Raw genomic sequence first — 13,870 nt, forward strand, 5'->3', positions numbered from 1 at the left:
CAGCAGCTGTATTTTTATGCCTTTATGCTTTTCGGGTTGTCCGTCCATCTATCTGTCCATCCATTGACAATTTTTGTTAGCGTGATACTTCAGCTGATTGTAGGATTTATATACAGTTATCATTCTAACCAGCAGATGAACTGATTAGATGTTGGAATTGATCCAGACAGGGTCAAGGCCACAGCAAGGTCATATTTCTGAAATAATTTCTTTAGCGGTAGATCTGACACACAAATTAGTCATAATTTGTAAGAAGGAATTTATTAGCATAACAAATTAGTAACTTGTCAGTGGCGGAGGCATCCCTGTCAACGCCATTGCTGTTGAGTTCAACTTGGTAGAATCTGATTTTATTTTTGATGTCAAGATGTATTTTGAGATTATGAGATATGATATAAAATATTTCAAACAACACAACTTTTTGCCCTCGAGCTGGTGCTGTGACATGTACAGGAAAGCTACACACATGTTCCACCTTTTGCATTAGATTAATAATTAGATAATTCTGTTTTTATACTATTTTTACCCTAAGTTTGCTAATCCAGCATTTACAGAACATTGTGTGTTATTATTTTTAATTATGGGAAAAGTCACAAAAGCAGAACAAATATAAGGTCAGAGAAGAATAGCCAAGCTGGTTCAAGCTGAAAGGCTGTGGTTACTCAAATAGCCACTCTGTACAACCGTGGTGAGCAGAAAAGTATCTCATATTATTCTATCCACATTCACTGGATATGAGCAATCGCGCTCTGATTGGCTACTCTACTACTAGAATATCAACTCATATACCATGAGTATAGAAAAACAAAATGGCGGAGCACATCAAGTCAGATATATCACTTTATCAAGTATTTAAAAGAAACAGAAATAGCTAAAATAATATAGGGTTTTTTTTTCCTACAATATCTCCTGTTCCACACTCCAGCCCAGTCAGTGGCGTTAATGCACCTTTAAGTTGGTTTGCCAACCGCCAAAAAAAAACTAAAGAAGCAGAAGAAAATGGCGGCGCGTGTTACTGAACCAACCAAGGATGAAATAAAAACTCAGCTCAAAAACAAAACCCCAAAAATACAACAAAAAAAAAGCAACAAACTATGGAATAAAAGTATTTGATGGTAAGAACGTATCTTTATTTTTCAAGAATTATTATAATTATAGCATTTTTCACAAATTGCTACTGTCATTTCACCGGTTTGTGAACACTCTAAGCGGAAATGATTTTGTCAGATGTTTTGTATAAAGTTTTTATTTATCAAATTTGCAAAAAATAAAAATGTTCTGTTTCTCAAAATCCAGTGAATGTGGATAGAATAAAACAGTTATTCCACTCAACCTCATCGTACATGGATTATAGCCGACAAGGCACGGCTACCAGGTCGTATACGACTCAATTTCGTGAAATAACTGTTAAATGTACAACGCCAAACGTTGAGGTGGATGGCGCTACAATGGGTTCTGCTCTTGTTAGCCAAGAAGAACAATCTGAGGCTACAATGAGCATAGGCTCTATTTAATGAACACACTAACCAATTTTCCAGTGAAACAACATTTCAGACCATTGTCAGCTGTGTAAGCAGATTGCTTGTGCATGAAAGCTTCTAGTCATGAATAACAGATAAAATGAAACAAAAACATGGTAGAGTATTGTCAAGGACTGAATTAAAACATTTAATTACTTTTCATTTCAAATTTAAGTTTTACTTTTACTGTACTTGATTTATTTGACTTCTTGTCCAGGATGAAGCATTCTTCTCTTTTAATGTTGTCAGTCTGTTTTAATTCAGCCTTTTGTAAATTTAGGTCCACCCTTTCTCCCTTCTTCTGCCGCAGGTGACACTTTTAGCAGCAGTCCCAGCAGCACGCCCATGGGCAGCCTGGAGTCTCTGTCCTCTCACTCATCAGAGCAGAATGGCTGCTCCAAGGCGGCTTCTCCATCACGCTCCAAACACAAGATCTCAGGCAGCCTGTGCTGGACCACTCCATCCCCGTCCTCTGATGGCCCTAAGAGCCCAGGTGGCACCACCAGTCCTGACTCCAGCTCCAAAGAGGATGCAGCTAAGACAGATGGCGAGTGGGAGGAGGCTCTTAGTGTTCTTCCACCAGAGCGAGCTTCGCCAGCTCCGGAGCTGCCTAACAGAGCCGAAGAGGAGAATGCAGAGGTGCAGAGATCAGGGCACATATCCAACGTGTCCTCCTGCTCCTCCCTCACCTCCCTTCACATTTCTGAAGGTGAGTGCACAGAAAATCCAAGCACACTGTCAGTACTAGTAATATATCAAATATAATGTACAACCCTAAATCAGGGCGTCACGGTGGTGTAGTGGTTAGCGCTGTTGCCTCACAGCAAGAAGGTCCGGGTTCGAGCCCCATGGCCGGCAAGGGCCTTTCTGTGCGGAGTTTGCATGTTCTCCCCGTGTCCGCGTGGGTTTCCTCCGGGTGCTCCGGTTTCCCCCACAGTCCAAAGACATGCAGGTTAGGTTAACTGGTGACTCTAAATTGACCGTGAGTGTGAATGGTAGTCTGTGTCTATGTGTCAGCCCTGTGATGACCTGGCGACTTGTCCAGGGTGTACCCTGCCTGTACCTGGTCCATGTGTATGTAATGTTTTGTAAAAATAATGAGATTATTCACCAAAAAGTAGGAATCAGATCTACAGATTGGCTCGGGCTCCGGCGCCTGCTGATGACGTCACACTATGTGATTGGCTGGACCGTTTGAAGGATGACGTGCAAGTTTGTGGTTGGTCTGGACAAATTATGGAAGTAGTTATCGCGGGATTAGGTTTCGTGGGATTTCATGTCATGTTCATGTCTCTCGCATTGCGTTTTTGTTGAACACAACTTCAAAATAAAAGCAATGCACATTCAGTCCATGCATGAGGTAAAATTAGAAAATACGTTTATTTTGTAATTTCTAATTAACCTTACGCGGGCCGGTCAGAATGAACCAAAGGGCCGGATGCGGCCCGCAGGCCGTAAAATGCCCAGGTCTGGTCTCGATAGTCTTTTCTGTCTTTGGTCCAGGGCTCATACCATCTGCAATGAAATACAAGTCAAAATAAATGTAGAAATCACTGGGGGGGGGGGGGGGGGGGGGGTTGTTTTTTGTTTTAATTTGCATTTTCACTACTGTCTCAACTTTTCTTGATTTGGGGTTGTACAAGTATTTTGATAATAGAACGTAACAGATGAGATAAAGAAAAATAACTATTCATATTTTGCTTCTGAATAGCTGAATGAAATGATATTCATACCACAGCACTGTTGAATTCTGGAATCAGCTGGGATAGGCTCCAGCTTGCCTGCGACCCTGTAGAACAGGATAAAGCGGCTAGAGATAATGAGATGAGATTTAACGCTTCCTATCCATTTATTGGCCAGTTTCACTGTCGAAAAAGCCCGAAGTCAGTCAGCTTCAGGGGGCTTCGCCCCCCGGCCCCCCACCGGACCTCTGCCCCAGACCCCATTGGGGACCTAGGCGGCCCCCGAACCCCACCACCACCTTTTATTTTTGAAAAGTGGAGAACCCTGGTTTTGTTTTCGAGTAGAGTTTTTATTTCGTCCTCAGTTGGTTCAGCAACACACTCCGTCATTTTGTTTTTCTCTACTCACGGTATATGAGCTGATATCCTAGTAGTACAGTAGCCAATCAGAGCGTGCGATTGCTCATATCCAGTGAATGTGGATAGAATAATAAGATGTATTATCCAGTGTCAATGCTTTGTTACATTCAGAGGTAAAACTGTTACTTTTTGTTATCCACCTTAGGAAATTCTAAAGATAGAGGATGCTGTGTTTAGCTGCTGTAAAAAGTTGTATTTTTTTTTATTAACTTCCAAAGAAAATGAGTGAATGGCCATTTATAGCTGCTATAATGTAAATGTTGACAGAAACCTGTTTTGCGGTCATTAAACACAACAGTGTTAAATATAATTATAAATGGATAAAAGGTACAGTGTATTGTTCTTTAATAAAAAAAAAAGTAATTGTTGGTGAACAGCTGTGGTATCAGAGGGATAAAATATTTTGGGGTGATAACAGTAACTCCGCTTCACATCACGCTGTCGTCATGCCCCGAGTGTTTCATGCTTTCTCTGTCACATAAAAAAATTAAAAGGATTTTTTTTTTTTAAGATTATGATTTCAGTTTCTCATATTTACACAGTTGGCTTTTTGTGTGTTTCATGTAGGTTTCCGAAGCTGCCATGGTTCGGTTCAGAGTTTGGTTTCTCGCAGTAATAGAGACAGCCTGAAGTCATTGCCTTTACCAGACCTCCCTGTTAAAGACACAAGCAGATGCAGCCTGGACTCATCAGGGAGCAATGGATACCAGAGGCCTGGCTCTGTGTAAGCAATCTTCACCTCAAACCCTTACTCCTAGCAGCATGCAAATTTAAGCCTGGGTTCCACTTTGGGACAGATGTGTGAGCAACACGTTGCAAAATACAAACACAGCTAATTTAACATGTCATCTTTTCAATATTACTTTAAAGGCTTGCAGATGGTGTTGTGTATATCTGATGTGGATTAATCCCACAAATTCACAGCTTATTATTCAGTTACATATTATAAAGAATATTATACAGCAGCTAAAGTGAAAATGAAAGGAGTTGTGTGTAGTTACAAGAGTGAGGAATGTACATTAGTTTAAGGGGTTAACTGGCTAATGCAAGATAAATATAATGGAGTACTGTATTGGTATTCAAGGCTACAGCTATTTACTGTAAAATAAAAGGACATGAGTAAATGCAGACTTTCTCTAGCTATAAATAAAAATTTAAAAAGGTTGATAAATGAAAAACGTCAGTGAGCATCCTGTCATGTGATGGACACTCACGTACACCCAAATATGTGATTTTATGCATTTAATCACATCACAGCTTGGTTTCCTGTATAGAAGTTTGAACACACTGAAGTAGAAGTTTTTTCTTTTTGCCTGAATATTTTTTTTTTGCAGACAGATGACTATAGTTGGGACTTATTAGTGGTAAAACACCATGGGATCACAGCATGAAACCTTACCTACTCCAAGTTCAAATCTTATAACAATACAACACAACAGGAATATTTTACACGTTTTTCTAACAGTCTGTTTAGGTGTTTTCCAAAAAAAAGCCATTTGGAGACTCCAAAGGACACTTGGTAACCATGGTAACATACCTAGGGTTAAAAAAAAGGCTTCTAGTCTTGAAATTTGGTCTCTAATGAAAGGTGACAGTTAGAGGTATCCAGTGGTCGAGTTGTAAAATCAAACCGGGGGGATGGTGAAATTTTTAGTTGCGTGTCGACCCATCGGTCGGTCCGTCGGTGGGAAACTGGTTTGCTTTTAGGAGGATTTGCACACAATGTAGGTCTGTGGACCTTGTTCATTACCAGACATACAGTATTTTGTGCTGATAAAGTGTGTAGTACACACTGTGTACCCTTTTTATTGTTGTAAAAAACATAATACACTGGTATTTTACTGTAAAACATGCACAGTGTGGATGTCATGTGTCATATTTAGTCAGTCTCCTGGCTGACATACCTACCACATTCTCCATATTAGGGTGAAATGCAGATGACAAATTTGAAGTGTAACTTCATAGTCATGGTAGGCTCCTTTTAAATCGTTTGGTAAATAATTTATTAAAACCTCAGCAGGCAATGTAAATGAACAACTGAATCTTTTCATATCAAGTCAATAGAATTTTTATTCAAAGCTGAACATTGGGAACACTGAGTTAAATACAGAGGTAGGTAGGGAACCAATAAGCTAAAACAAGCAACAGTAAATTGTAAATCAGACTAAACTTCCTAAAAGATGTTTGAGGCATTATGCATTTTTTTGTTTTTTTCCTTCTTGTTATTATTGTGTTTATTCTTATGAGTAATGCAAATTATACATGTCCATACCGGTTATTATTTTAATGGAAATAAAAGAAAAGTACTTATGTTATTTCTGATTTATTTATTATCTGAACGAGGATTTGAGCTTTGAAAAATGACCGGATTCTTTCTGTAACGTTGATTCCCGCTGTTATCTAGGTCACGTGACACCTTAACGTTGACGGTTACGAAGGAGCTGCTTTGGAAACTTTGATACTTTGCTTCGATACATACCAGCACTTTGATACATACTGGATACAAGCTAGCAAAATGAGTTAAAAGCAGGCATCTTTGGAAAGTCTCTTTGGAAAGGGGAAAAGGCCCATTGTGTGAGGAGACAGAAGAAGAGCCTATGACGAAGAAAAAGAAAGCTGCATTTTAGCAGACACTTTGTCGAGTCCTACACCAATCCTGCTCTGCCTTACATGTTGTGACCGGCTCTCTAATGAGGCAATGAAGCCTTCAAAACTGCTAGTGTCGTTTATTTTAGCCTTCCTGTCTTGAATAACACTTTTTGTTGCCTGAAGAATAACAAACGAACGTCCAGACTGATTAAATTAATGGCCTTATACAAAAAATCAAAGCCAACATGAACCTGAGTAAGCTATCGATAGCTGGCTAGACTCCAAACTAACATTCATTATGATAGCTGTGTTGTTATCCGCCACCCACAAATTAGGCTACATATCGGTAACTTTACAGCATGATAGTGGGCTCACAGAAAGTGTGACTGATATTCGTAACTCTTGACTTACCTCCTGAAATGTTTTTTCTTGCGATCTTAAATCCGAACTTGCTTAGGTCTTGCTGTCCACTCCGCTTGGCCACGATGCTGCAATCCGCTGCTGTCACTGACGCCGAATGAAATAAAAAATAACGGAACCCCAACTGAATGTCACCTCCTCAAACGCTTCGCTTGCGCGCGCCCTCTCTCGCAGTAGCTTACTGTATGCTCAGTTTCAGCAAAGCTACGTGGAATGGCATTTCTAATTCCAATGTTAAATAGAAGTAATGTCCACATTTATTGATAAAATTGCTCAAGGGAAGGGAGGGGGGATGCCCGTTTTAGAGGGGGGATGATTTTGACCATTTTTTATTCCAGGGGGGATGGCATCCCCCCATCCCCCCTCAACTCGAGTACAGGAGGTATCCTATCCCATATCAGGATTCACCAACATGCCAGTCATTGTAGCAGTCATGCACGGGGACAAAGCACAAAGGCACATCACAGGAGAAGCACGTAACTGGTGTCTTTGTGTGGCATTGTCTGTACTTCAGCCAACCAGCAGTGCTATTCCCACTGATGTGCACTGGCTTGTGATGGGCTCCACGTGGAGCAGGGGATGGTACAATGCAGGAACCTCCACAACCAAAGCCCACCTCTGCCAGCTCCTGAATGAGCGTCTTTCTTTAACGCTTTCTGGTGCATCAGTACCTCTTCTTTACCTTTTGCAGTGTCTTTGTAGAGGAAGAAAGCGTTCATGATCGCAGTGTCCATGAAATGAAAGAAAAGAATGTCTGTCTTATACCATTTCCTGGTCTTGTGGAGGACTTGATAGTAGCCCACCAGGGCATCAGAGAGGTCCATTCCACCCATGCACTTGAATGGACAGAAAAAGCACAACATTGAGAATATATATGCCCACGGGGGCAGCCACGGCCTGAAGGTTAGAGAAGCAGTGTTGGGCCCAAAGGGTCGCTGGTTTGATTCTGAGAACTGACAGGAAAAATGTAAGGGGAGTTGAATGAACAGCACTTTCCCCTCCCTCTGTATCATGGCCAAAGTGCCCTTGGGCAAAGCACCTATCCCCCAACTGCTCCCTAGGTGCTGTAGCATAGCTGCCCACTGCTCTGGGTATGTATGTGTGTGCTCATTGCTCACTTGTGTGTTCACTGCTTCAGATGGGCTAAATGTACTTGAGTGTGCATTAGGGTGCATCAGTTGCCCCCTAAAAATGAAAAGTTCCTCCGATCATGATGCATTTTTGTTTTTATGTTCCTTTTGGTAAGAAAACACACTGGGTGAAATATTTTGACAAAATTCAAAAGTTTAATGGTGGCACCAGGAGCTCAAAGTTATGGAAAAAGCTGCTATTTTATGACTTTTATGACAAAATTTCGATCACTTTTCATGAAACATGATGGCACCTTATAGAGTATACCAAATATCTTAGAGCCACATTTTTAGTACATATTCTAAATATATTATCAAGCACAGTTTGAGTTTTCGCTGTTCATTGAATCATTGTTCAACTACTTTTAAACAATACAAATGCATTATGAATCACATTAATGCTTCTCAATCCCTTGCAAAGGTTCTTAACATGATCTCTGGCTCACAAGAAATCAATAAATGGAGTCCAACATTGTGATTCAAACCTTACGCGAAAACATAAAATAAGCGTTTTTTGGCAAAAAATGAACCTCATGGTGCCACCATTAGACTTTTGAATATGGTCAAAAAATTTTACAGGATGTCTTTATTGGTGAAAAGGAACACCCAATCAAAAATGCATCAGATTTTATGAAAGTGAGGGCAACTAATGCACCCTAGTGTGCATGTGATAAATAAATGCTTCTTCTTATATTATGTACCGGTTCTACTCCTTCACCACTGGTGGAACTGGGACGTCCTTCAACACCCAGTGCCCATCTGCATCTTTGACTCTCCTTTTCATTGTGTCCTCTGCATGGGCTGTGTGAAGTGTTGAACACAGGAAGGCATCCCTCGTGTCTCACCACTGGACAAAGAGGAGGAAGTCCTTCCTGATCCAGCATATGCTGCCACAGGGAGATTTTGAGACCAAGCTGTTGACTTTTGTTTTTGGGAATCCAATTATGTTTGTGAGAATAGCTCTGCATGTCCAGATCCTCTTTTGAAGTAGGTTGCGGTAAAGGGTGGGACTTGTGTAAAAATTGTCAGCAAAGAGCTTATAGCTGGTGCCGAGCAACCGTGTATCAACTAGCTCAATTACCAACTCATAACTGAGCCCCTTGCCACTGTTTCTCTGCAACGTTCCCTCATAGACAAAGTCCCATTTATAACTGTTCCTGGAGTCAGAACAAAGAGTTTATATACCCAGCGAACAACATCAATTTTCATGTATTGTTTGATCCCAATGTGGGCTTTGGAGGCAACCATTTGCTCATCACTGGCAAGTTCTTGGCTAGGATGATGGTTCATTTTGCAGGTGTCACTCATCTCGTAGAGTGGCTTTATTTTGCTCAGACGATTGAAGGCTGCTGTGCCTCTCCTTTGAGCTGCTGAGGTGAAGCAACTGGTAGATCCTGAGGAACTATTTACCGGTCATTACCTGTCTCAGGAGACCGCAAGTTGGCCTAGTGGTTAGCTTGTCTGCCTCTCAACCGGAAGATCGCAAGTTCTACTCGCGGTCAGGTAATACCAAAGACCATCATTAAAAAAATGATACCTACTGCTATCTGGCAAGGCATGCTGCAATACAGGTGCATGTAGGGAAGTCAAACTCTCACGGTTACCAGAGGATTGTAACCCTTGCCGTATAGGTGAGAGGCTGAGGGCTATGGAAATAGAGATCAGCACTGCACCCATGCACAAAAGAGCTGGTTAGTACTGGGACAGGAGACTACCTGGGAAGATGAGATCCTGGTGTGGAAGGGACTTTGACTTGACTTTGACCCATTTTAGGAACAGCAAGCTGTACAGTTTACCATCTTGCCAGTAATCAGTAAATGAAGAGCATTTTACCACACCCATGTAGATGACCAAGGGCATGAATGAAAACATATCCTGCAATGTCAGATCAGTGTATGATTTGGAGGGTGGTGAGTCAGGCCAAAGTCATTCATGTTTTGAATTGTTGTCTGTAAAATAGAGTTAGAAGAAAGTGTTGGAAAAGCTGCAGAGGTGTGTACATAGCTGTACATATGAGCAGGAATCCTGGTGAATGGCTGAGTCTGAATGGGCATGGTGTTATGTCTGGATTATCAACATCATTCCATCTCTCTCCAGATGTGCTGGCTGACAACACAGTTTTCCTGCTGCTGCTTGTCCCTCTACCTTTCCCCCCTCCCAGTCCTCTGCCTCTTGGTTTTCTCCTACTGGCAGAATCTCTCTAGGGAGTTGGGGGATGGGGCTTCTCTGCAGAGGAGGTACTGCTCCAATCCTGCTGCTCCACTCTACTGTATGTGGCCACCTACTGACTGAAGGAGGCACCTGTTGGTGACCAGTTAATTACAATAAATATTTTATTTTTATGATTAATATTAAGGCGGCACGGTGGTGTAGTGGTTAGCGCTGTCGCCTCACAGCAAGAAGGTCCAGGTTCAAGCCCCGTGGCCGGCGAGGGCCTTTCTGTGTGGAGTTTGCATGTTCTCCCCGTGTCCGTGTGGGTTTCCTCCGGGTACTCCGGTTTCCCCCACAGTCCAAAGACATGCAGGTTAGGTTAACTGGTGACTCTAAATTGACCATAGGTGTGAATGTGAGTGTGAATGGTTGTCTGTGCCTATGTGTCAGCGCTGTGATGACCTGGCGACTTGTCCAGGGTGTACCCCGCCTTTCGCCCGTAGTCAGCTGGGATAGGCTCCAGCTTGCCTGCGACCCTGTAGAACAGGATAAAGCGGCTAGAGATAATGAGATGAGATGAGATGAGATGAGATTAATATTAACTGTTTTTATACCCCCACTCCGAAGGAGGGGGCGTATACTGGTTTACCTCTGTCCCTCTGTATTTCCGTCCGTCTGAAACACCCTTTTTCTCAGCAACCACAAATCATAGCCACTTGGTACCAAACTTCAGTTTGGGGTTCTGTACCGTGTATACTGTTTTCAGGTCTGTCGCACATCGACTTCCTGTTTACTGACTGAATGTATTTACAAAACATATAGCATGGATTTACAAAATTTTTGTAGCATTTTTCTCAGCAACTACAAATCACAACTGCTTGATATTTGGTACCAACCTTCAGCTTGGGGTTCTATACCGTGTATACCGTTTTCAGGTCTGTCCCATATCAACTTCCTGTTTACCAACTGAATGTATTTACGAAACGTATAGGGTGGGGTTTGACATTATTTCAAGAAGCAAAACGCTATTTCAAAATGACAGTTTACCAGGATGCTATTTGAAATCCCTGGGGAGAACACTGCTCTTTACTTAGTTGTTTCAGGGTTAATTATTTGTTCAAGTCAGCATTCATAATAAGTATCCTATTCCTTCGATTGCTTGCATTCTGATATAAGCAAGAGCGGGGGGATACGCAAGTGAGCAGTAGCTCACAGTTGATCTTGTTTTTCCATAAAGAGTTCAAAACGGCTTTATAAAGTGTAGCTAAATAAATGCATATAAATGATAAATGACTGGGTGTCATTTATCAATTATTCAGGAAAGTTGTGTGTAAATATTTTGATGGCCAAACCAAACTAAAACTTTCCACCTGAGAAAAGTTTTGGTCGGGCAATTCTTTGTTCATGCTCATGTGCACACAGTATGTTGATAAATGGCCATCAGCCATAAATTTGTGTTCCTGTCAGAGCTGATTTACATTTAGTGACACCCACCAAATTCCATAAAAGGCAGTATTCGCAGAGAGAGAGAAAAACAACAAAATGATGAGTAAATGATGAAAAAGCATGGCATGTGATAAATATTGTAGTAATGCAGCACCGCCATTGCAGCCAGTCAGAACTAAGGTTCTTTTATGCATTCTCCTAGCCTCAGTGCCTTGTTAATGCAAAAGGACCGAAATGCTGAGTAAAAGGAATGAAAGCCATCCAGGGTGTTTCTGCTACAGTCCTCTTGGATAGACTTGACCATCAGACAGCTCACTGAGAGGTGACCTTAGACCACAGTTCTGGCCGCTAATATTCTCTCCGACTGCCAAAGTGCTCCGATAGAGGATCCAAACCAAAATGCTTTTTCCCTTCATCATAACTTGGAGACTTATGTTGCAAAAAAAAATTCACGTGTTTCAGAGAAGACGAGTCTGTTTGGAGCCAGCGTTAAATAAACTGTCACGCTAAGGTTATGTGTAAAGCGCTCAGAAACTAAACTTTGTGAGTGCAACTGATAAATTTGCGTTATGTGCTTTGTATTTGACACACACTGTTTACTGTTGTAGGGTGGCCTCCAGAGCAGCGTTCTTCGAGAGCCCTGCGGTCTCCCAGCCGGCCCCTGCTGGAAGGTACATTATCCTGCACAGAGCAAAGCATGATCCCTATTAGTTTCACCACTCTGTTAAAATATTTAGCCTCATTGTGCCACAACATTTCAGGATTGATTGTCATACAGAGTTGCTTTTGCTTGTGTTTGCTTTCTATATTAAGAGCCATGTTGGTTTTGTGATCTCAGAATAGATCTTTGGTATGTGATTTTGCCCATGCATACCCTCCAGTCTTGAACTCACCTCTGACCCTGTCCACTTCATCATTATCCAGAGGCAGCTAGTCTCTCCAGCTGTGTTCCTTCTAACCCACCTCCTCTGATATGATTACAGGGAGGCCAAAGCCATGTATTCCTGCCAAGCGGAGCACAGCCATGAACTCAGCTTCCCTAAGGGAGCACTCTTCTACAATGGTAAATACACACACTTTATGAAAACATAATAATGGTATAATAATATGGTACAATAAGGCATAATAATGCAGTGCAGAATAAGGTCTACAGCACTCTTCACACAGTATGCGATATGGTGCACATAAGCATACAGTAGTATGATGGAATGGTTCAGGAATGGCACAATACCCAAGAGTTCACCCTGTTGTCAGGACATCGCAAGTTTGAATCCCATCAATGCCAAATTGGCTGTGCTGTCTAGGTGGGAGGGATGGCATACTGTCTTTCACCTGTCGATCAGTGGGTGTCTGTGAACTCATATACAATGTAGAAGAGGCCAGATAGCACTTTCTTCTGAGTGTGTTACACTGAGCTGTAATGCAGCAGTTAGAAATGACGCAGGTGGCTGGCTTTACATGTCTCTGAGGAAGCATATGTTAGCCTTCACCCTCCCTATTTGGTAGCTGTCATATGATAGAGGAAAGCTGGCTGGTGGATGGGAAATGGCCAAGACCAAAATAGGGAGAAAACCAGGGGGAAAAAGCACAACATCCCTGTACACTTCAGACCCAGTAACACTCTGAGGCACAAATTGGTCCAGCCTAAGGACAGAATACCCAGACACAAACAGGACAACATAATGTATGCAATTCAATGCAGTGAGGAATGCACAGACCTGTACATTAGGGAAACGAAACAACCGCTTCACAAGTGCATGGCTCAACACAAGAAGAGCCAGTTCCTCAGGCCAGGACTCTGCAATCTATTTTCATCTCAATAACAAAGGACACTCGTTTCAGGACTGCAATGTACGCATTTTAGCCAGAGGAGACCGGTGGTTTGAAAGAGGAGTAAAAGAAGCCATCTTCGTCAAACTGGAATGACCATCACTCAGTGCGTTTACATGCACATAGAGAAAATCGAATTTCTGCCGTTGCTCGACTGAAATCGAAGTTCTAAATGGCATGGAAACACCTTAGCTCGGCTGAAATTGAACCGAACATGATTTCTCGTAACCGAGCTACACGACCTAGATTATGCGATTTTTGCCGAGCTACTTAGTGCATGTATACCCTATCGAGCTACGTAGTCCAGCTACTTACTTCAGCGCTGCCCCTTCCGGAAGTGACGAGTGATGAGACCTACAAGCGGGAAACACAACAGCCTCGGTCGAAAAAAAAAAAAAAAACAGCCTCGGTCGGCATGACACTTCAGATCAACTTCAACTTAGTGCCCATTTTATTAGGCACACTTCTGTTCGTACATACAAACTACAAACACTCTTCTTGTGAACACAGAACTGATAACTTTGTTTATACTCTTGTTGCCAGATACTGCTGACGTTTTCCAGCCCAAAATATGTTCAAAACCTGCCAAAATGCACTTAATACCGCCCAATTAGGCGGGAAACCGCCCAATCTGGCAACACTGCTCTTGAATAGCTCTTCTTCATGATGACAACCGGAAGTG

At 42.0% G+C, this 13,870-nt stretch overlaps 1 protein-coding gene across 1 annotated transcript in view; it reads left to right on the forward strand.

The window, feature by feature from the left end:
* arhgap42a (Rho GTPase activating protein 42a) overlaps window positions 1–13,870 on the forward strand; it is a 111,021-nt gene that overhangs the window by 92,336 nt on the left and 4,815 nt on the right. Inside the window, exons 20-23 of the mRNA XM_060936107.1 lie at window positions 1,831–2,229; window positions 4,190–4,346; window positions 11,967–12,029; window positions 12,342–12,421. Of these exons, the coding sequence (XP_060792090.1) occupies window positions 1,831–2,229; window positions 4,190–4,346; window positions 11,967–12,029; window positions 12,342–12,421 (699 nt within the window). The remainder of the gene's footprint in view (window positions 1–1,830; window positions 2,230–4,189; window positions 4,347–11,966; window positions 12,030–12,341; window positions 12,422–13,870) is intronic.

The sequence above is a fragment of the Neoarius graeffei genome, chromosome 12 (assembly GCF_027579695.1).
Source record: "Neoarius graeffei isolate fNeoGra1 chromosome 12, fNeoGra1.pri, whole genome shotgun sequence".
Lineage (NCBI taxonomy): Eukaryota > Metazoa > Chordata > Actinopteri > Siluriformes > Ariidae > Neoarius > Neoarius graeffei.